Consider the following 21,407-nt stretch of genomic DNA (forward strand, 5'->3'; position numbering starts at 1 on the left):
TGCCGCAGCTGTTCTCCCGACCGCGAACCGAAACTTCGTTTCACGCGTGATGCCCTCGGTTTAGCTCGCGAGTGCGATCTCTTCTTCGCCCGATCTCCGTGTTGCCTAGGGCGAGCTTCTCGCGACTGCATGCCAAGTTGCACACGCACGCTAGGCCTAACAAGCGCTAGCTGCCATGTCGGCGGCCGCGGACTACAGAAGTTGCGGTTTGGTGCCGAGTCAATGAAACATTTTGCAGTTGTTGTATTTAGAAGGGGTGACTTATATCTTTAACGAAAACGCGGGCATACATGTGAAACACTGGAGTGATGGTTTGTGGTCGCCACCGTTTTCGTCATCGCGCACGCACGGTGTGTTACCGCTGTGACTTCCTGTGACGGCGCATTTTTCCCGCGTTCATTATGTCGCCACCGCAGGTCCGCAGACACTAACCCCCGTATTCACGAACCTAACTTAACCTTATCCTTATGACTTAAGTCGCCCTTAACCATAAGTACGCCCTTAACGCGTTTCAAGAACGAACCTTGTACTTATCGCAGAACTTTCCTCGTACTTATCGCCGTCATAAGTAAGGCTCGGTTAAGGTAGCGTATGACATACCTTAAGGCTTCCTTGTAGACACACAACATGGCGGGGGACAACTATGCGCAGTTCGTTGATATATGTGGACCGTAATACAAAATATTGAACGGCACAGCGTATGCATACGCGTACCCGCCGCGGCGAATCCTCAGTGGAACCCGATGGAGACCTACGATGGGCACGAATTTCTGTGTCGCTTCCGGTTTAGAAAAAGTGCCGTCAAGAAGTTGCTCGCAGTGCGCCTCTGCAGGAAAATACCGATGGTGGTGGTGGTAAACACTGTACTCAAGAAACTCGCAAGATACACACAACACGCACAGAGTACACTGTTTACGAAGTTCGGTCACATTCATGGCCCGAAGAAAGTCAACAACGCAAGTACCTCACGGTACCTTGTTGACGAGATCCGTCAAAACACCGCGACATCGGCCGCGATGCCGCACTCTTCGTCGTGAAGTTCGCCTGATGCGTTGTTTCATAATGAACGCAATTTAAGAAGGCAAAGGACTCTAAACCGCTCAACCAATTGCATAAATCAAGTGAAGTAAAAAAAAGTCAGAGATAACGATAAACGCTGAAGCGAGCACGAAAATACCATCAACGAACAAAGCAAAAACGTACGTGAGAACACGTCGAAATAGCAATCGTTCTCTCGCGGCCCGACTGTCGACGGGGGTTCAACAAATGTGGCCAGACAAAGAATGCGGATTTCACCAAAAGCGGGCGGTGCCTTAGCAAACATTTTTGGTGTTTACGCATGGGTGCTTTTGTGCATACCATTATTGGTTTCTTGCAATGAAACTAGAGCTGTGCGAATACAGTAGAATCTCGATGATACGATCACGGCTAATACGAATTTCGGGATGATACGAATTTTTCTGTGGTCCCGGCCAAGGCCCATTAATTTACAACGTGCTTGAGTACGGTTGTTACGAACTGATTTTTGACCCGCGTCGTTTGATACGAATAAACGCCGCCCCACCCAACGTAACGTTGGCCCCACCGACGGCCGCGGAAGATAGCAGCGTGCACTTACGGCGCTGGAATGCGTGCGGCGCCGCCGGTTTGGCAGGTTTGGCACGTTGCCAGCGCCGCCGGCGAGCAGCGCGCGACAGCCTCCAAGATCTGCGTGTATCGGAGGCCGGAGTGTGCCTTTTGCTTTCTCTTGAAGATTACAGATGGCGCTGGCCACGTTTTTTTTTGTTTGTTTTTCTTGGTGCGGAGGCAGGCCGGCAGGCGGAGACGCCGGAGAGGGAGAGGCACGGCCCGCGGGAGCTTGTTTCTTCTATGCGTGCCGTCGGACGGAGTGGTTGTCGTTGCTGTGCTCGAGCCCGCGTTCTTGCTTGTTGTGATTGTGCCTTTTTTGCCGAGTGGCAGCAAGCTATGTCTCGCAAGCGGAAAGCCCTCTCCTTTAAGGAGAAACTGGACATTCTTCGAAAGGTCGATGAGGATCCCAAAAGAAAACGCACGGAGTTGGCTAAGGAGCTAGGCCTCGCAACGTCGACATTAAGCACAATTGTTGGACAGCGGGACTCAATAATGAAGAATGTGCTTTCATTCAACGTCAACGCGAGGCAAGCGAAGACAGCCCAACACGTGAAGCTTGAAGAAGCTCTTCTGACCCTGGTTTAAGGAGGTTACTGCAGCTGGTGTGAACATCGATGGCAAAGTGTTGCGTGAGAAAGCCGACGAGATCGCACTTGCTCTGCGCATCGACGGATTTCAGGCCTCAGGTGGGTGGCTGCACCGTTTCAAGACGTGACACGGTCTCGTTTACAAAAGCGTCTGTGGGGAAGCAAAGAAGGCTGACGAGACCGTTGTTAGCGACTGGCTCGCGAAGCTGCAGTCACTCATCTCTGGGTATGAGCCGCGTGATGTTTTTAACGCCAGACGAGGCTGGCCTGTTTTTTAACCTTCAGCCTGAGAAGAGCCTTTGCTTAAAAGGCGAAGCGTGCCAAGGAGGCAAGAAAGGCAAAGAGCGAATTACGGTGCTTTTGTGCTGTAACGCCGACGGGTCGGAGAAACTTAAGCTGACGGTAATTGGCAAATCCCAAAAGCCTCGGTGTTTCAAGCGCGAGAGCCATTTGCCGTGCGTCTATCGCGCAAACAAAAAGGCGTGGATGACGGCGGCCCTGTTTTGAAGAATTTCTGTCGCTCCTTGACAGAAGGATGGCCTGCAAGAATCGGAAGATTGTTTTGATTCTTGACCAGTGCGCCGCCCACCCGAGGCAAGTAACGCTCCAAAACGTCAAACTGATCTTTTTGCCCGCGAACACGACGACGCACCTGCAACCGCTTGACGCTGGAATAATAAAAACCTCAAGCATCATTTCAAGGGCCTTCTTGTGCGCCGCCTACTTGCCAATATTGACAGAAAACACGAAGGCGACCTGCGAATAAGCCTCCTGGACGCCATCCATTTTATCGCTATGGCTTGGGATCGAGTAACGCCGACTACCATAGCAAACTGCTTTGCGAAATGCGGCTTCTTCAGGAGTTCCGAAGAGGTGCCCTCAGAGCAGGAAGAGCCAATTGAGGGTTGGGAACTGCTTGATGCTGGGTGTACAGCTGAAGACTTCTGCACGGCGGATGACAACCTCGCCACTTGTGGTGCGCGCACGGTGGAGGATATTGTTGAGGAGGCCACATGCGAGGTTGCCGATTCCAGCGATGATGGCGACAACATAGACGAGGGCGATGGTGAAGGACCACCACCGGCGGCTGAAACGCTGCATGCGCTCGACGTCCTGAGGCGTGCTATGGCCGCTGATGAAATCAGCGACGACACGTGCACGCGTTTTTACGGATTTCAAAGAAGTCTGCTGAGTGACTTCGCGAAAAAAAAGAAGCAGAAAGACATTAGAGATTTTTTCTGCAAGAAATAAATGTTTTTTTTATGTGTTCCTAACAATGAGTTTGCCTCTGACTGTTAATTTAGCTAGTTTTACATGTGTTTCAGTGATACGAATTTCGGCTAATACGAATATTTTTCGTGACCCCGCGGGATTCGTATCATCGAGATTCTACTGTAGCAATATTTTGGGTGCGAAGCGAATTCGAATAATCAAGATTCAGTGCGAATCGAATCGAATAATTTCGAATAATTTTCGAATATTTCTCAAACATTTTTCGAATAATTCGAAGTGAAATTACAGAAAAAGTTGCAGAGAATCCCTAAGTATGTTCTTGTGAGATAGCAACATGAAAGTGTTTCTTTTCGCTAGGTTGATGAAGCGCTGGTGGGGTCATATTTCATAGTTGTCTTTCTTATCAAGAGTGAGGCAATGTAGAGGCCGAATTGTATTTATGTACATGATTTGGTGCAACCGAAGCATTGCCGACAACACTTTACACGTGATAGGCAGAGATGCCATTTCCTCAGCCTCTCCTCTTTCAACTTCTGTGGAAGGCCAACTGATGTGGCAGACAAGGGTGTGCTCCCTTCAAGTCCGGAGTTCCAAATCTGCCTCATAGACGTCGGTATATAAGAACATCTGAAATTTTGGATGCTAAAAAGCTTCGGTGTCCGATTTTTTCGGACTTCCTGCCCAAATTTCAGGTCCAAAACAGCATTAATTGAGCCCCCAACTCTGCCACATCTTTCATCTCCATATTGGAACCAGCGCTTTCTTGTGTTAATACATTTGTGACCGTAGCGGCGCTTGAAAGGCAGCTTTGCCGCAATACGGGGGTGTGATGAGGTGAAGCATATTGAAAATCTAGGGACCACCGCCAAACGGACGTTGACTGTCTCTTGCCTAAGTTCGACCGTAACGGAGCTTGAAAGGCAGCTTTGCCGCAATAGGGGGTGTGATGAGGTGAAGCATATTAAAAATCTAGGGGCCACTTCCAGTCGGACGTTGTCTCTTGGCAAAGTTCGACCGTAACGGAGCTTGAAAGGCAGCTTTGCCGCAATACGAGAGTGTAATGAGGTGAAGCATATTAAAAATCTGAAGGGGTCACTTTCAACCGGACGTTGACTGCATTTGTCTTTGGCAAGTTCGAATAGTTCGAATAGTAAAACTTCAGTGCGAATCGAATCGAATAGCAAACACTATTCGAAAAATATTCGAAATTTCGAATATTCGCACACCCCTAAATGAAACTAATTTATTGTTGCTTGAAGTAATCATTTTGCAACAAAACTTTACCTACCCTGGCTCCCAGGGCACATACTTGACGAGTTAAGGACGCCTTTCATAAGGCGCACTTATGGCAAGATAAGGTGGGTTTTTGAAACTCACCTTATCCTTTTCTTATACTTTTCTCTTCCTTTCGTAAGTAGCCTTACCGCGATAAGTTAAGGTCGGTTCGTGAATACGGAGGTAACTGTTCAACATTTTCAAATGCAAGCAGATGCAAACTTACGACTGAGTCACATGGCTCGATAGTTGAAATCGTGTGCCTGCCTGTTGGTCATGTTTTACACACGTGCAACCTTTCAAAAATGTTGTTTTGGTTATAGTGCGGATATTCGTGACTCCGGCGACTTACGTTATAAGCGGTCTATGCTGTACTGCGTGTTTGACTAGGTGACAACTCAAGTGCGCCGCGCATCGTCTTGCAGGGCCGCGAGAGCATCACGGAGACGTAGAGTGCGCGTTGCTTGTAAAATGCTTATTTTCACCGCGTTGAACGAAAAGGCTACTCGCCGCACCCATGCACGGTCCGGAGTGAAGCTGGCACGAAAAACGTACAAACGCGCGCATACGGCATACAGCAAGCGGCCCGGCATGTGACTCCGCGAGCCGAGTAGGCGACGCGCTGCATGCAACTAGCCAGGCATAATCGGCTCCAGATGGCGGTACCGCGCTTCGGTGAAATGGTGTCAGTGCAATGCAAAGACGGGTAATTCACTCGTGAGCACGTAGTAGGCATCGCTTCATGACACGAAAAGGCTTAGCTTGTTATTGGAGGGGTTGGGTGCACTTAAAGCTCGTTAATTCGGATTTCTAGGGACCGGAAAAAATGTCCGAGTTAACCGAATGTCCGAATTATCGAATGGTCGAAATAAACACAATAAATGCACGAGTTTTTCCAACATACCTTTACTTAACAAAGTAATCACGGATGTTAGTCTGTTTTCGAGCAGATATTCGCGCGGACACAATTTTTCTGAGCCCTTCAAGGTGCTCAGCAGCTCGCATGATGTCTGCAGTGTCCGCAAAAGTTTCACCCGTCATCCACGCTTTTCGGTTGGCACGGTAATCCACGGGAAGATTGTTGATGTTCTTAAGGGGGGAAGCGGGTCTTTGAGACCGAAAATCAGAAAAAAAATCGAATTTTTGAAAATGTTTCATTTGGATTCTGCCGCTACTGATGCATAACCTCGCCAAGTTTCATGCGTCTTAGATCAGTATTTTAGCCGTGACAGCATTTTATGTGCCGTCAGCGAGCTAAATTTTTAGCGATGAACGCGTAAAAAACGGGCTTATTCAGCGCCGCGCTGTTGCCGTTCTACGTTACCTACGGCAGCCATCTTGGTCGCATTCGAAAGAGCCGCGCTTTTTCTTTAATATCCCGCCGCCCTTGTTTCCGTCCACTCAGAATTCACGTAGAAAATCCGCGCCAAAAAAAGGTCCCTCCGCGTGAGCCTATTGGCACAGTGAGCCCACGTGACTAAATAATGCCTTCCGATTCGTCGGGCTTCCCGCGCTGTCTGCTACAGTGCGCGCAAAGCGGTAAGTTGATGTCGCCGTAGTATAACTGTGTTGTTCTCGTCGATTTACGTCCGTAAAGTTCCAACCCGCCCAAGCTGGCAAGAAACTGGAGCAGGCGTTTTTATCATCCTCAACAAAGACTGCACGTTGCGGCGGCTTACTGGCACGGCGCCAAGTGAGCTAGACGAAGTGCACCGCAGCCGCCGGGAGTGAATTAGGCCTACGCTCTCGGCCGCGTTTTGGAACTTTGATCGTGGCGAAGCCGTATCGAAAGTTGCGCAGCGCTCATAAATTCGAAAAAAAAAAAGAAGCGAGATCACGGCTCGAGTGCATCAGAAGCGCATCCAGCGGAGGACGGCGTGGTGGCGGAACGCGATTCATCGGTCGAAATGCCGACTTCACCTGTGTCGGCGGCCGCCTCGACGACGTCAGTGATAGCAAGCGTGGTAGAAGGATCGACACGACGTTCTTGACTAGCACCGATCGTGCGCAACAGCAGAAGAAGACTGAAGATAAGATCTCCGGCTTATCGGCAACTTCCGCTAGCGAGCGCAAGCTGCGCACGCTCGCAACAGCGTGCGAGGGCTCTGACCCGTCGGCGGCTAACTACGGCATCGTCGACTTCTCCGCAATCAACAAACTGCTTGAAATGACATGCACTGGGGCCGTTTCGATTGGAAAATGTGATAGGCTACTCTCCTGGTGTCTTCTAAGGCATTTATTTGCAAAGTAAAGCATTTTTACTTGCGTAGCGCTCTTTGAAGATACAGAGTTTTGTTTTTTGCTTTTTTCTCAGTTTCAATTTTTTGGCCACCTTTCATTCTTCTGGCGAGCGTTTCTCAGCTTTGGTACACTCGGTTTTGATCATTTTTGTATTACTGAAAAGCTGGATGTTAAGTGAGTGCAACAAAGTGTCATATGTTACTATAGAAAAGCGTAAATTTTTACAAGAGAGAAAATAACAAAAATACATTTTCTCGGTAATCGAATGGCGGATTTTGAAGCTTCATAACTTTTGTTGTAGGAAAGCTAGAACCATGAAATTTGCTTTTTGCACTCTTTGATAACTGTAGAATGCAATGACATTTAATTCAGCAGGATCCGAGTAGCCAATTTATTAAAAAAGTGATTAAACGAAATTTTAATGAATTAATAATTAAAAAAATTGTCGTAAGGGCTACATAAAAACTGAGTTCATATTTGATATTTACACATGTAAATACATGATCACCGAAGTTTTCGTTATCCTAACTTAAATAAAAAGATGCTTCATGTCAAAGTGCCTCTTCCCCCCTTAAAGGAGCGTGGCTTTTGAACCTTTCTGATAACGAGAAGCGGCAAGCGCTCTGTTCCCGTCACGTTGGTGGCTAAAAGTACGGTTACTCGTTCCTTGCTTCTTTTGCCGCCGATACAAGGATCCCCTTTCATCACTCTTCATCACTTCTTGTCGGGAGAGCCCATTATTCAGAGCACGCAAAATTTCTACTTTGGTGGTGAAGTCCTTGGCCTCGTACTTGGGCCACTTCGCCGGCGTTGCCATCGGTGGAGAGTGCGGTCACACGAGAAGTCAGCACAAAAGCACCAGCAACGATCAAGCTAAAGGAGCCGTACTAAAACGTTCCTCGATAAATCGGCGATCAACGATGCAGCACACCAACGGGAACAAAGCAATGAAATGGCACCGCCAAACCCACACGCGAAAAAAAGGCGTTCAACCAGTCTCAATCCAAGCCAAGTCGATAATTGATGTACATGGCGATGCTGCGTTTGAGCTTCACTTTTGTTCCGAATTGTTCTTTTTTCGTTTTCGAGCCTCACCAGTAGCCCGAAAGTCGCCGAATTATCCGATTTGCGGTCAAATCTGTCCGAAATAACGAGCGCCCAGTCTCATAGAGTGATGCGTATATTTACAGGGACCAGGTAACGTGTCCGAATTAACCGATTTTCCGAATTAACGAGAGTCGAATTAACGAGCTTTTACTGTACAACGAACTACTGATACAGTGACCACTTTTCGCGACACTTTCGAGTTCGTTATAAGCGGGTTCGACTGTATTAGCGTTTCCGGGCGCCATATCGGACAGGAGCAGAGTGAGCGACATCATCAGTGCAGATAACGATGTAGCTGTTTCTGACTGCATCGATGCCGAGATCATAGCTGGCGTTGCCGGTGCTGCAGAAATGGACCTGTGCGCTTTGAAGATGCCAATGCCGCCGCTGCCACCACTAAACCCTTTATCGCGCTACAGAGCTTGCATCGGTATTCAGCGTTGATCACTGCTGTTGTGGCCGAAGGTGCTGGATTTGCTTATTTGCTTATTTGGAAAGCTTCAATGATACTGACAATGACTTGATGAACCTCACGGCGCGCAAGAAGCAAGACAAGTTTACGAATTATTTTCATGCGAAATAAAGTGCGGTGACTTGCACAAGAAGAAGCTGTCGCCTTGTTCTTTAGCATATGTGAGCAAATCGTCATGTTCGCGCTCTTTACGATTTCCGAAAACTGTGTCGAGGCCTGCAGTGCTTTAATTAAAGCTTAAATACACATGTGTTGTATTTCGAATGATTGATATATCGAACAATTTCGCAGTACCCTTCGAGTTCAATATATCCGGGATTGACTGCATATTAAAGCAAGAAAGGCTGAACTCACCTTCCAAATGTACGCTGATGCATCTGAAGAGCCACTGGCCAGGAAGCGTCCGTCACAGCTAAGGCCCAGTTTGACATAGAAGCTCTGGGTGCTGTGTCCAGCATAAGTAGCCACTGCATAGACGTAGCAGAAAACCCAGCTATGTTACTACACTCTTCGACGTTTTTTTTTTTCTAGTGAACACACACACACACACCTGCAGAATAACATGCAACCACACAGGACAACTGCTGGAATTGGCTAGAAAAAACTGAATGCATTAAGTCAGTGCCAACCAGATTAGCTAAATCTGTTAACGAGATATCTTACTATATTCCATTACACACAGGGCACAGGCAGGCAACACTGTGAAAGCTAGAGAGGCCTCTCTGTCACTGCTTGCACGTGTGACCAAATAATTGTGTTGCCCATAAAACAAACACGAACATGTAAAAAATTCAGCGCCACTTCAGTCTGGTGCTGTTATGCCATAATTTCCAATGAATTTTTAACTTGCAGTCAGTTACAAGCTAAAAAGAAATGTCGGCTCTGCCTACAGCCGTTGCTGTCTCTCCCCCAGATAATTCGCATAAATGCTCCATCCAATAGTGCTTACTCATTTTCTTGATGTCAAGCTTTAGACATTTCGGTCGCTGGTTTTAGGCTTGAAACTTGAACGTCCTGGTGAATTTTGCCGGGGACTTTGACACTGCTGCTCAGCCAAATGTAATGCTTTAGTTAGTAACGATGAAACTTCAACACTTAACATGTATAGTACACTCAAACCTCATTATAACAAAGTCACATCTGTCACGAAAATACCTTCGTTATATCTGAAAATTCGTTATAAACGTTTATTTGCAACACTGTATCTTACGACAAGACTAGTCTTCATTTACTTCGTTATAACCGATAATTCGTTATATCCGTGTTCGTTATATCGAGGTTTGAGTGTATTTACATTAACCGAGAAAAAGCATTCATGGTTCAAGCAGAAACCAGCTAGCACGACTGTCTTTCACAGGTGAAGAGCAGGTGCACTGCGGTTCTGCGAGCGAAGCTCACATCCCTTGTTAGTTAGTAATCCACTATAGTAAGCATAGCAGATATGAAGCCTACTTACAAGTAATCGAGGTGACATGTTCTTGTAACTAGCAGTCACACACATCATTCTCACTTTCAGCCAAAACCTGCTTCAAACTGCCTCGACAGTTAGGCCTAATTGGTTCCGTTTCATTGGGTGCTGCGACTAAGGTTTCATTTTAAAGCGGTGTCAAAGTAAACGTACTCGCAGTGGACACACGACTGTTGGCAAGCTGAAATACCACTTGCCTTTGAAACCGAGAGTTTGGGAAGCAATCTGAATGAAGCTTCCCTCACAAGACACTGTTTTAGGATAGTTTTTAAGAACATTTGACAAGTGCGGCATAATATAGAAATTACACCATCTCCCGCTAAAGGGGACCACGAGTAGATGCGAAGCCGGAGCACTTGCACGATCGCGTTCCGTTGGCGTTCGTTGGGCATGCTACCGAGCTCGCGTCGTGGAACGCGAAGAGCGACGCTACGCGCCTCGTATCTTCCATCTAGCCTGGCCGTTAATTCTCACAGGGCGAGCGGGGAACTCGGTCCGCAGGCGTGCGAGAGGGGGGCAGCGTAGGAGAGGAGAGAGAGGGGGAGGGGATGGGCATGCGCTGGTGGTCATCGCGGCGTTGCGCAGGAGAGAATTTCGGCATGTCTAGCCCGCATTTCAGAGGAAGAGTGGAAAGGGGGAGGGGAGAGGGAAAGTGGAGAGGGGAAATGGGAGAGGGTAAATGACAGGGGGTATGGTGAGGGGGGCGGAGAGGAGGTGTGTGGAGAGGGTGTGCGCATGCGCAGTAAGGGTAGTCACGCCGCACACCACCACCGGATTGAGCTTCACCTTAAGATACTTCACATCTAATAATTGTGGGCGTCTTTACGTCCCAAAACCTTGGTGTGATTATGAGGGATGCCGTTGTCGAGGGCTCCGGAAGTTTCGACCATCTGGTGTTCTTTAGACAAAGTGCAGCAATTCCTGTCACTGCAATATCAGGTTTCTACATCACAGCAACGTTAGAGGCCGACGAAACGACAACAATGTGCGACGTACGAGGTTCCAAAGTGTTGCTGGCCAGCAGGTCAAACTGGTAGATGTGGTGGTCCTGTGCAGCTGGCAAAGGCACGCCTTCGCGACGCATCCAATACCATGCTGGTGTAGCCTGTAAATGTGGAGATGAGCGAAACGTTGCTTTCGAACTCAAAGTGTGGTGCTGCAACGTGCCTCTCCGTGTCAGCTGACAAGATGCACAATTCAAAGCGGACAAGTACTCCCATATTGCACTCATGTTAAAAGCCAAACACTTAAATAATTTTACGGTACACCCTTGTTAAAAAGAACCTGAAGGGACCAGGTTGATTTGTTCCGTTTAACAGGAGAGTTCGGCTTACTGAGAGATGAACAAAGGACCAGAATTCAAGTATGAAACCAATTATATCGGAGTTCCATTTACTGAGAGGGGTGCAGAATCTACGTACGAAACCAATCATATCAGAGGCAGCTATTCTATTTAAAAGGCAGCTGTTCCGTTTACTGAGTCTACTGTACTTCAGGCACCCATCATCTGAATTGCAGGTAATGCAAAATGTTAGGCAACAATAACGAGCTTCTGTGCAAATAAAGGTAAAAATGACACTAAAGTTGTCGCACATTTCATAGCTACCAAAACCTTCGTTTTGCTTGGTTTTTCATGAGTGAAATAATAGCACACCTATGCTATTCACTGCAGTACACATCATGCAATTTCAATCGACATGTGACTTCACCTAATCAGCGTGAACCTTTTCTCATCTTGTTTATTTTCAGTAAAGGCGCGAACGATACCACGGCAATATTTCACAAATTTCTTAGACCGAAGACGTGCGCTCACTTGCGAGGGGTCCTTTGTAGAAACGAACAGGAGCCTACAAGATTGCGAGACAACGCCGAAAGTCACTTACCGTGAATAGCCGAGCTGTGACCCGGGTAGGGCAGGGAAGTGACCGGTCGGGGATCGTTATTGTAGAGCTGGTAGTTCTTCCGCAAGTCCCACACCTTCACTGCCCTGCAAAAGGTCACCGGCAAGCACAGCAGCGCTCACTTTCATCGCTATAGCGACAAAAGCCATCGATCGACCTCAGTGTCTTGAGACGAACCTGGCTCTCGTGATGCAGTATTCGAGCAGCCATAGGGGTACTATGCATACTTTGTTTCATGCATAGCAGGCACCACTACAATCGCTGAACAATAATTCGAACTCAAAGGAGACTGCCAAAAAGTCCAAATAATCTGTAGCCCAAATACCAAAATCATCAGAAAATATGTGACATTATTCTACAAGTGTCCCCCGTCACCCAAAAAATGTGCACAGTATTCTCGGATTGTCAGTCAATATTTTTCGAATATTTCTCGAATACTTCGAAGCGAAATTGCAGACAAAAGGTTGGAGAGGATTCCTAGGCATATTCTTATGAGATAGCAATATGAAAGTGTTTCTTTTTGCTAGGTTGATGAAGTGCTGGTGGGGTGGTGTTTCATAGGTTGTCTTATCAAGAATGAGGCAATGTAGAGGCTGAATTGTATTTATGTACATGATTTGGTGCAACCAAAGTGTTGCCAACAACACTTTACACGTGATAGGCAAAGATGCCATTTCCTCAGCCTCTCCTCCTCTTTCAACTTCTGCGGAAGCCCAACTGACGTGGCGGACAAGGGTGTGCTCCCTTCAAGTCCGGAGTTCCAAATCTGCCTCGTAGACGTCGATATATAATAACATCTGAAATTTTGGACGTTAAAAAGCTTCGGCGTCCGATTTTTCGAACTTCCTGCCCAAATTTCAGGTCCAAAACAGCATTAATAAAGCCCCCAACTCTGCCATATCTTTCACCTCCATGTTGGAACCAGCATTTTTTTAGTTAATACATTTGCGACCGTAGCAGAGCTTGAAAGGCAGCTTTGCCGCAATACGGTGGTGTGATAAGGTGCAGCATAGTGAAAATCTAGGAACCTCTTTCAATCGGACTTTGTGTCTTGGCTAAGTTCGATCGTAACGGAACTTGAAGGCAGCTTTGCCGCAATACGAGAGTGTAATGAGGTGAAGCATATCGAAAATCTGAAGGGGTCACTTTCAACTGGCCGTTGACTGTATTTGTCTTTGGGAAGTTCGAATAGTGCGAATCGAATCAAATAGCAAACGCTATTAAAAAATATTTGAAATTTCGAATATTCGCACACCCTTACTTGAAACATTATGGAAGGAAACACATCCGCAAACGCAAACGTGCAGAAATGCGACTGAAGTTTGTCAACGCATTCCTACGCGCACATGGCCTGGACAGTCCGTGGAAATGATGACATGTTTGAAGATATGTGTTTTTTTCCTTATGCTTCGCACTTTTTTCCTTCGTACTTACGCTTTATCAGCGGTCACAATGGTGCTCTGCCTGCGTTATCAACAGTGATTGCATTAATCAAAGATGTAAAGCAAAACTCCGATGAAGGTAGTGATGACATCAGATCAATTCTGGCTGCTCAAAGAACCACTGAGTGCCACTTGGGGAACATCTGATTTCCACGAAAGGTACTACAAGAACCTCTCGCATTGCATCACCATGCCCAAGAACCACACATCAATTGCTCTTTCGACAAGCAAGGTTTGTGAGTAACACGCATAATGCCTTCGAAGTCATCGGCATAACCGACGTATCAGAAACACCATTCCTGCAAGAATCACTAAAAAAAAAGTACCTACCCATTGCTGGCACCGCACGTCACCAGGTGGTGCTCGTCACGGAACTCGCAGGCGGTCACGCTACTGGCTACTGTCGGCTGCAACACACAGACCGAGAGCGAGTAAACCCTCAAGAATTCCCAAACTTTCACGATTTGAAAAACGCCATCAGCTTTTGCAGAGTGCTTAAGGAACTCCAATGCTAATGGGCGTGAATTGCTAACAAAATCAAATTGTGGGGTTTGACATCACCAAGCTACAATGGACACTGAAGCAAGGTGCATAAACCTAATTGGGTGACTTGGTTTAGCATGATGGATGTGAGAATACGCGTAAAAGACGAGGACGAAAGGTGAGGACAAGACACATGCGTCTTGTTCTCACATTTCGTCCTCCTCTTTTATGCACTTTCCCACATTCACCAAGGGGGTGTAGATTATGTGTATAGTACTTAATCTGAAATTCTTCTACTCAGTTTGAGTTAACATATCTAAATCAAAGAATGTGACTAGTTTTGCATTCCAACCACATAAGAACGCATCCACTGAAACCGGGATTCAAACCTACGACTTGGCACTCTTCAGCACACACCATCTGAGCCACTGTGACAGGTTACGTAGGTCTTGAGTCATGCATGCGCCATGCATTGTTTGAGCCACAAATAGTGGCCGTTCGTCCACTGCTTTTTCCACTAGCTCTACACACCAACGCAGACCTCCTTTCTAGCGGTCAGTGGACTGAGCTAAACCATCAATACAGTGTACTCAGCAGTAATTGTTGGCGTTTTACATCCCAAAACCACGGCATGATTACGAGGGACACCATAGTGGAGGGCTTCGGAAATTTCGACCGCTCTAGGTTCTTTATTGTGCATCTAAATCTAAGCACACGGCCTCAAGCATTTTCGCCTCCATCAAAATGCAGCCGGGATTTGATCCCACGGCCTACGCGTCAGCAGTCGAGCGCCATAACCACTAGATCACCGTGGTGGGGCTAAAGACAAGCGCTAAAGTCGAGCACCATAATTACTAGACCACCGTGGCAGGTGTACTCAGCAGTAATTTCTTTCCTTCCTCTTCTTTTAGTGTAGTCAAACAAACAAGTAATGAATACTACATTTAACGCGCCATTCGCTACAGTCATTTGCGCCTACTGCAGACAGTGCAACATTTGGCTCCCATACCAACGTCCCTCCTAAAGGCTCTGCAATACTCCGACTTTCCCGAAGCGCGCGCGAGGACGTTGCGTTTTGTTTAGTCGAGCCGGCGAAGCTACGCCAGGTGCAAATCGGTCTCCGCTATAGTCGAGCTGGCTCCAACGCGCCGGTGCGATCGCATCTTGAGGAGCCCATGCACAGTAAACTGAAGAACGCGCCGCGCCACCTGTCGGGAACAGACGAAACAGCCCGCGAAGCAGGTTCCTGTATATGCGAGTCCAGCATGGCTGCGTGCATCCAGCGCAAAATGCAGCAAGATCTATTCAGAGCCACGCACCCCTCACGCGCGCCAGCAGCCGTCGGCGGTCAGCCAACGCCGGACTATAGAGGGCTGTTTCTTGCTGACGTAACGTTGCCGCGATGCGCGCGCGACGACGTTACGCTAGAGTATATCAGCCCCTTTACCGGCGCTCATAACACGTCTGCAAGTTGTCTTCCCAGTGCAGTCAGTGTACTTGTAGAATACAAACTGTTGCAGCAACGATGAGCAAGGATGCTCAGGGTTGAGAAGATGGGTCGTCGCGCATGCACCGAGTTGTCCAGCACTCACCATCGTGCGGCCACTGTGGCTTCTCTTCCGGCTTGGCGTGACTCCAGCCACTTTGCAGTGTGCCCTTGGAATGGTAACCTCTGAAAGAAACGTGAATGTACACTATGAACTTTCCATAACGATGACTGAGGGAAGAAAAGAAAAAGCGAAAGATGTGAACTGTTGCAATAAGCAATTAGAAATTGGTCGATTTCACCAGTGTGCTTCGTTGTCACAAAGAAACGATGCTATCAGTGAAGGTGTACTGAAGAAGCATTTATAATAATGAGGGATTTATAATAATGAGGGATGGGCGAATAGTAAATCTGAGGTTCGAAGCGAGTTGTGATGTCGTTAAATTTCAGAACGAACCATTCAAACAGTATACATCGTATATTATAAAGAAAAACAAACATTTTCACCACGACCCAACTTACCTGCACAATATTTTGAAAAATTGGAACTAGGCATGTCACTTCTTTGGTTCAAACTGAAGTGGCAGCAACTCTGAATAGTAGCAAGATTTGAATAGCAGTTTGGTGCAAGTTATCAGCTGTAAATTAAGTTGAGTTTTAAAATTTGTTATACTTAGTAGAGGCGTGCACGGGCTCCGGGTAGCCCGAAAGCCCGAGCCCGACCCGGCCCGCGGGCCGGGCTCGGGCGGGCCGACGTATTTTCACCTCGGGCCCGGGCCGGGCTCGGGCTACTTGGAGTTTTATCGGGCCGGGCTCGGGCTGGCGCAAAGCCCGACTCAAGCCCGAAATGTAGAGAATGAGCGGGAATTTTGAGGAAGAACCTGCCACAAAAAAGCAATGCTTGCAGTTGTTCAGCGAGTGGAGCGACATTGGTGAGAATGTAGCAGTTACAAAAGATGAGCTCTTCGATTATCTCTCTATGGAAACGCCCTCCTGTCCATCTGAAGTTTTAGTCTTCTGGAAGAAGAAGCACCAGAGATATCCCAAGCTTGCCAGGCTGGCAAAAAAGATATTAGCAATTCCGCCGACGAGTACAAGCAGCGAACGTAACTTCAGTTCGCGCCGCACTTCATTGAAGTCAGAATCGTTGGACTGCTTGCGGTTTTTGCGCGACAATTTGTAATCTGTGTAATAGAGACTGTTCGTCGTGTGTCGTTTGGTCATATTTGATAGGCTCAATAAAATCCCAAATTACCGGAAAACGATGTTTTGTTTTCGCAGCGAACCTTCAAAAAGCCGGGCCGGGCCGGGCCCGGGATTGTGTTTTTGTACGTCGGGCCGGGCCGGGCGGGCTCGCAGTCCTTTGCCGTCGGGCTCGGGCGGGCCTTCGACAAAGTCAGCGGGCCCGGGCCGGGCTCGGGCTCGGAAATACGGCCCGTGCACAGCTCTAATACTTAGTGGATACAAGTCCAAATAGCACGCTTTTAAGCTTAAAAAGTAATTAATCGGAGAGGAGGTAATATGTATATTTAACCTTGATGTGTCGCTTCACGCCATTGCTAATTTCCCCTGAATAGCTGGTTTCATGGCATAGTGACCCCATGCTGCAGTGAAGCTGCCTTTTCAGGGGGGGGGGGTTACATGTGGTCAAACATGCATTTTTTTCGTTCATTTTGAACACTTTGAAAACTTGAATAATTTAAATTCACGTCGAAGCAAATTTGAATTGTGATTTGGTGCCCAATCACGATTTGAATATCTGCGCCAAGTTCCATCCGGATTAGTTTGGACCATGTAATAGCAACCATTGTTGATCATGATCAAGAAATCTGATCCAGATCAACCATGATCGCGATCAAAAGTGCCCATGTGACACTGGTATTAAAGAAAAGTAAACTGTGCATCAGAAACCAATGACCAGAAACTGACTACGGAGAAATTGAAATGAGCAGCAGAAAACAGGCAGCACGTTAGACTACAATTCAAAGTGCACAAATGGCTGATCAAAGACTAGAACATTGCAAACAATTTCTACATGGGAGACTCACGAGGTTTGGAGCAGCGAGTGTCCCAGATCATCAGGCCACCATCTCTTGACCCCGATGCAAATACATCTGCAAGTAGATGTGCAAGTTCACATAGATTAGCTACTTTCACATCACTTAAAAATAGGGATGGGCGAATAGTGAATTTGAGGTTCAAAGCGAATCCGAAGCGAATAGTGATTTGGTCGAATAATTTCAAATCAAATAGCTCGAGTAGTATTTACCGCATATTATTAAGAAAAATGAGCATTTTTGTCATGACCCTTGCACAATATTTTTAAGTATTGGAACAAGGTATGAGTCACTTTTTTGGTTTGAAATGAAGTGGAAGCAGCCTTGAATAGTATCAAGATTTGAATAGCAGTAGGGTGCAAGTTATAAGTGGTGCAATACGTTACAATTTAAAAAATTACTATACTTAGCGCATATAAGCCCATATAAAACGCTTTTAAACTTTAAAAAATATGTACATTTAACCTTGAAGTGTGGCTTCGTGGCAGTGCAGATTTCCCCTGGATGGGTTGTTTCACGGCACAGCAACTAGACGCTGCAGTGAAACCACCTTTACAGGTGGTTATGTGCAGTCAAATGTATACATATATTCGTTCATTTCGAGTACTTCGAAATTTCGAATAATCTAAATTCGTATACTGTAATATTTGTTCCAATATTCAAAACGCCCGAATATTCGCCCATCCCTACTTAAAAACATCATACAGAGGTTTTCTTGAGCCAACTAATGCCAAGCCTTAGAGAGACCCTGAAACGCTTGTTTGAAATTTTGTCAGCGTTTAGGCCACAGCATCATCACATCATTTGCATTGGAAATTAAGCGATGCAGCTTGCATCAAGGCAGCTACGGGCAATTTAATGGTTACTCTCATTCTCAGCACTGCATTTTCTCCCTAACTCATCGAACGAGCAGCCATCATTGGCAACGACTGCCCGTTCGACGAGTTAAAGGGGCGCTAAATAGAAAGACAATTTTTCTTGTACCAGTGTACTACTCTTTCACAATACCAAAATTGCCACACTTGCCGCAGGAAAACTGTCGGTAAGTGAGAAAACGCACAAAAGCAAAATGCATGCGGCAACGACACATCGAAATTTCCGCACCAGTCGCCGTGACATCATAGATTTGGACGGCGTCTACTAGGGCTCGCATAGCTCCTAATCAGTCCAAATAAAATACATTGTCTTCTGAGGGAGCCGCAGACTTAATACACCAAGTTTCAGGAAATTTGGTGAGCCAATGTCTTAGAAGTCCATGACGTCACGTGCAGAGATTTCGGCACGAAATTTAGAAATGAAATTTCGCCCTTGATTATCTCCTCTATTATTATGCCTATGGGCGACGTCAGCGAAAGTCCCAGGAAAGAGCGTGGCTTTTCAAAATGTTTTTCGCTCTTGCTGATTCAATGAGCCACGCTTTTTTGCCCCCTGTGTTCACTGAGCAACCGAAACTAATTGCAGAAACCCCAAACCACCGAAATAACTTTTGTGCAGTGCCGTGTGTGATCCGCGCAACTTCCCTCTGCAAAGGGTCCTTCAGAGCAACCACAAGGGTTTCAGTGAAGGACTTTACTTTCGCCCGTGTGTCAGAGGTATAGCTGCATGCAAGAGCATAGTTGCGCGGTATTCTTCCGGATGGCCGAGACTTTCTCTGCAGCCCGGAAAGATTAAAACGACAAGAAAAGTTGAAAACAACAGAAAGAAATTACAGGACACTTGCTAATAGGCTCCACAATTTTTCAATTAAAAGATTTCTCATTTAAAGCAATAATTTGAAAGTTTGTTAAGGCATTGTTATTACCTAATTTCACAATAAAAGAAAATACTCACTATTGATCAAAAGGACAATGACAACACTAAGTTTCCTGCATTCTCTAAATGCATTGTCGAAATTTTAAAGCTGAACGTCACTTAGGATCTGAGTAAACAGAAATCGCTTAAACGAACTTGCTGTACTGAACTGCCTCCAAGAAGGTTGGTTTTGTGTTTGTCTGCTGAACGCCTACGCATCTTTCTCAGTGAACGAAACTCCCGTTCAATGTGGCATATTTTCCCGTTCTCTTCAGGTTGCGTTTAAACAGATTCTGCTGTACTGTTTTGTACAATGAACGAGACTAAAGATTTCTGCCAAATCACATTTCGCACACCTGATTCCTGTGAGTGTGACATGCCAGTCCTTCTATAACAATAATTACTACGTGGTGCAACAGCCTATCGTAAAGAAAAAAGAAAGAAGAAAAAATATGACATCTGTTTCCATAGCCCGAGTTCAAAACAAAAATTCTGTGGCTGAACATGGTTAAACCAAGCTTGTGGAGAGACAGCGCAGTTTTGCTTGCTTTGGGATAGGACGAGATCATTGGTTTGCAAAGATTTAACTTTACTGCATGTCTTGGTTTATGCGAGGACAACCAGATGTCTACACGTTTCGACTACACGCCGCGACAAGGGAGCCAACGTGCTGCACGGTGCAAACATGCAGCAACCTTGTATGCAGACAGTGCCTCTGGCGGTGGTGGCATGAAAGACTCACTTTTAGCAATTGTTCATTTTCACAAACGCGTCATTTTGCCATCACTGACCTTGGCTGAGCTTGAAGGTCAAATGAATGCACAAGATCGTTTTCAGGGTTTGCACCGGAGAGAGTAGAGGTATCGCTCTAAAGGCACGTTCACACCTGCAACTAACACTCGTCACGGGATTGTTTGTGACTGCTGACCAAAAAGCGACTAAAGGCGACCGATGTTCATACCAGCGTGCAAGCTATACCCATCACCACACAGAATGCACGTCTGCACGCATACGGCTTACATTGCCATTGCCAAGTGAAATAAGCTGACAGCCTGTTCCTGTGCATGTGATCGGTTCAGAGGCTTGCGAATGCAGTCGTGCAAACTGAAAAATCGAACAGAGAGCGACTGAGCCAAAGCAGTCACTTTGCGATCAAAGTCGGCCATATTGCAACCAACTTGGTCATGCAACTGGTGCTAGTCGAAGGTTTGAACGAGCCTTAACAAAAATTAGGAGTACAGTCGGTAAGGAACTCACCTGCATGCCCTGGAAGAAAACGGACACACTTGACACTGCCCTTGTGAGCTTGGAAGCTGGCCACCCTAGTCTGTTGGTCAATGTCCCAGAGGCGAACCGACAGGTCTCCACTAGCCGTGGCAAGCTGCCTCCGCCCGGGCCTCGCGCACACATCAAATATGGCATTGTCGTGTGCCTGCCATGCTGTCCCGATAATAGATAAGGGCTCATGTAATCAACTTAAATAATACAGCAAATTTATTAGTGTTCAAATGCTGCAGCTCCATTAAAGGGGTACTGACAGGAAAATTTTCAGTTGTCGTTCTTTTGTGTCAAATGAAAGGCTAGGCCCTCGAAAGCCTAGAAAATGTACTGGTAAGAATGAGTGCACCCTGAAAAATTAGTTACATTATGTTTTTAAAAGGTAGTTTCAGTTCCTACTGTACCCTGATGTCACAACATGGTATGAGCGTCTTGTGAAATGCTCGATGGGCGCAAGATATTGCGACATTTCCACGCGCACTCCGCCTCGTCATTCCGTTGGTGACGTACAAGCGGACATTTTGAATGCTTTGGGTGGCGCACAGGCAGCCTTTTTGAATATTTTGGCACCTGATATCATCCCAACTAGCTATACTGGTGCGTGAAGTCACCGGCAGCCTGACATCACCGGAGTGTCGATGTCAGTAGGTGTGCCATGTGAAAATTTACTTTACTATCAAAATAAATTATCTTATCACCATTTACCGAGCTTCACACATGCTCAGAACCATCTCTATATTCGGGAGCGTTTTATGGCAGAGTAAACTCGGCTCCGAAAATTGGTGTCAGTACCCATTCAAGGACTATTGTTAGGACTAGGCACCGTATTTTCTCACGTACAACTCACACAAAAGACACTGATACTACAGACAATCTGCGTTTCTTTAAGAGCAGTCATGCCCACCAGAATGCATCTACTCTCACGACAACACATTACGAACCACCGAGCACTCACAG

General features: G+C 46.6%; 1 protein-coding gene across 1 annotated transcript in view; it reads right to left on the minus strand.

Moving 5' to 3' along the window:
* LOC119374211 (denticleless protein homolog) overlaps window positions 1-12,000 on the minus strand; it is a 42,668-nt gene extending 30,668 nt beyond the window's left edge. The window contains exons 1-3 of the mRNA XM_049410899.1: window positions 11,896-12,000; window positions 11,009-11,117; window positions 8,899-9,011 (exon numbers count right to left, since the gene is read on the minus strand). Of these exons, the coding sequence (XP_049266856.1) occupies window positions 8,899-9,011; window positions 11,009-11,096 (201 nt within the window). The 5' untranslated portion in view covers window positions 11,097-11,117; window positions 11,896-12,000. The remainder of the gene's footprint in view (window positions 1-8,898; window positions 9,012-11,008; window positions 11,118-11,895) is intronic.
* Between the last annotated feature and the right edge of the window lie 9,407 nt (window positions 12,001-21,407).

The sequence above is a fragment of the Rhipicephalus sanguineus genome, chromosome 11 (assembly GCF_013339695.2).
Source record: "Rhipicephalus sanguineus isolate Rsan-2018 chromosome 11, BIME_Rsan_1.4, whole genome shotgun sequence".
NCBI lineage: Eukaryota > Metazoa > Arthropoda > Arachnida > Ixodida > Ixodidae > Rhipicephalus > Rhipicephalus sanguineus.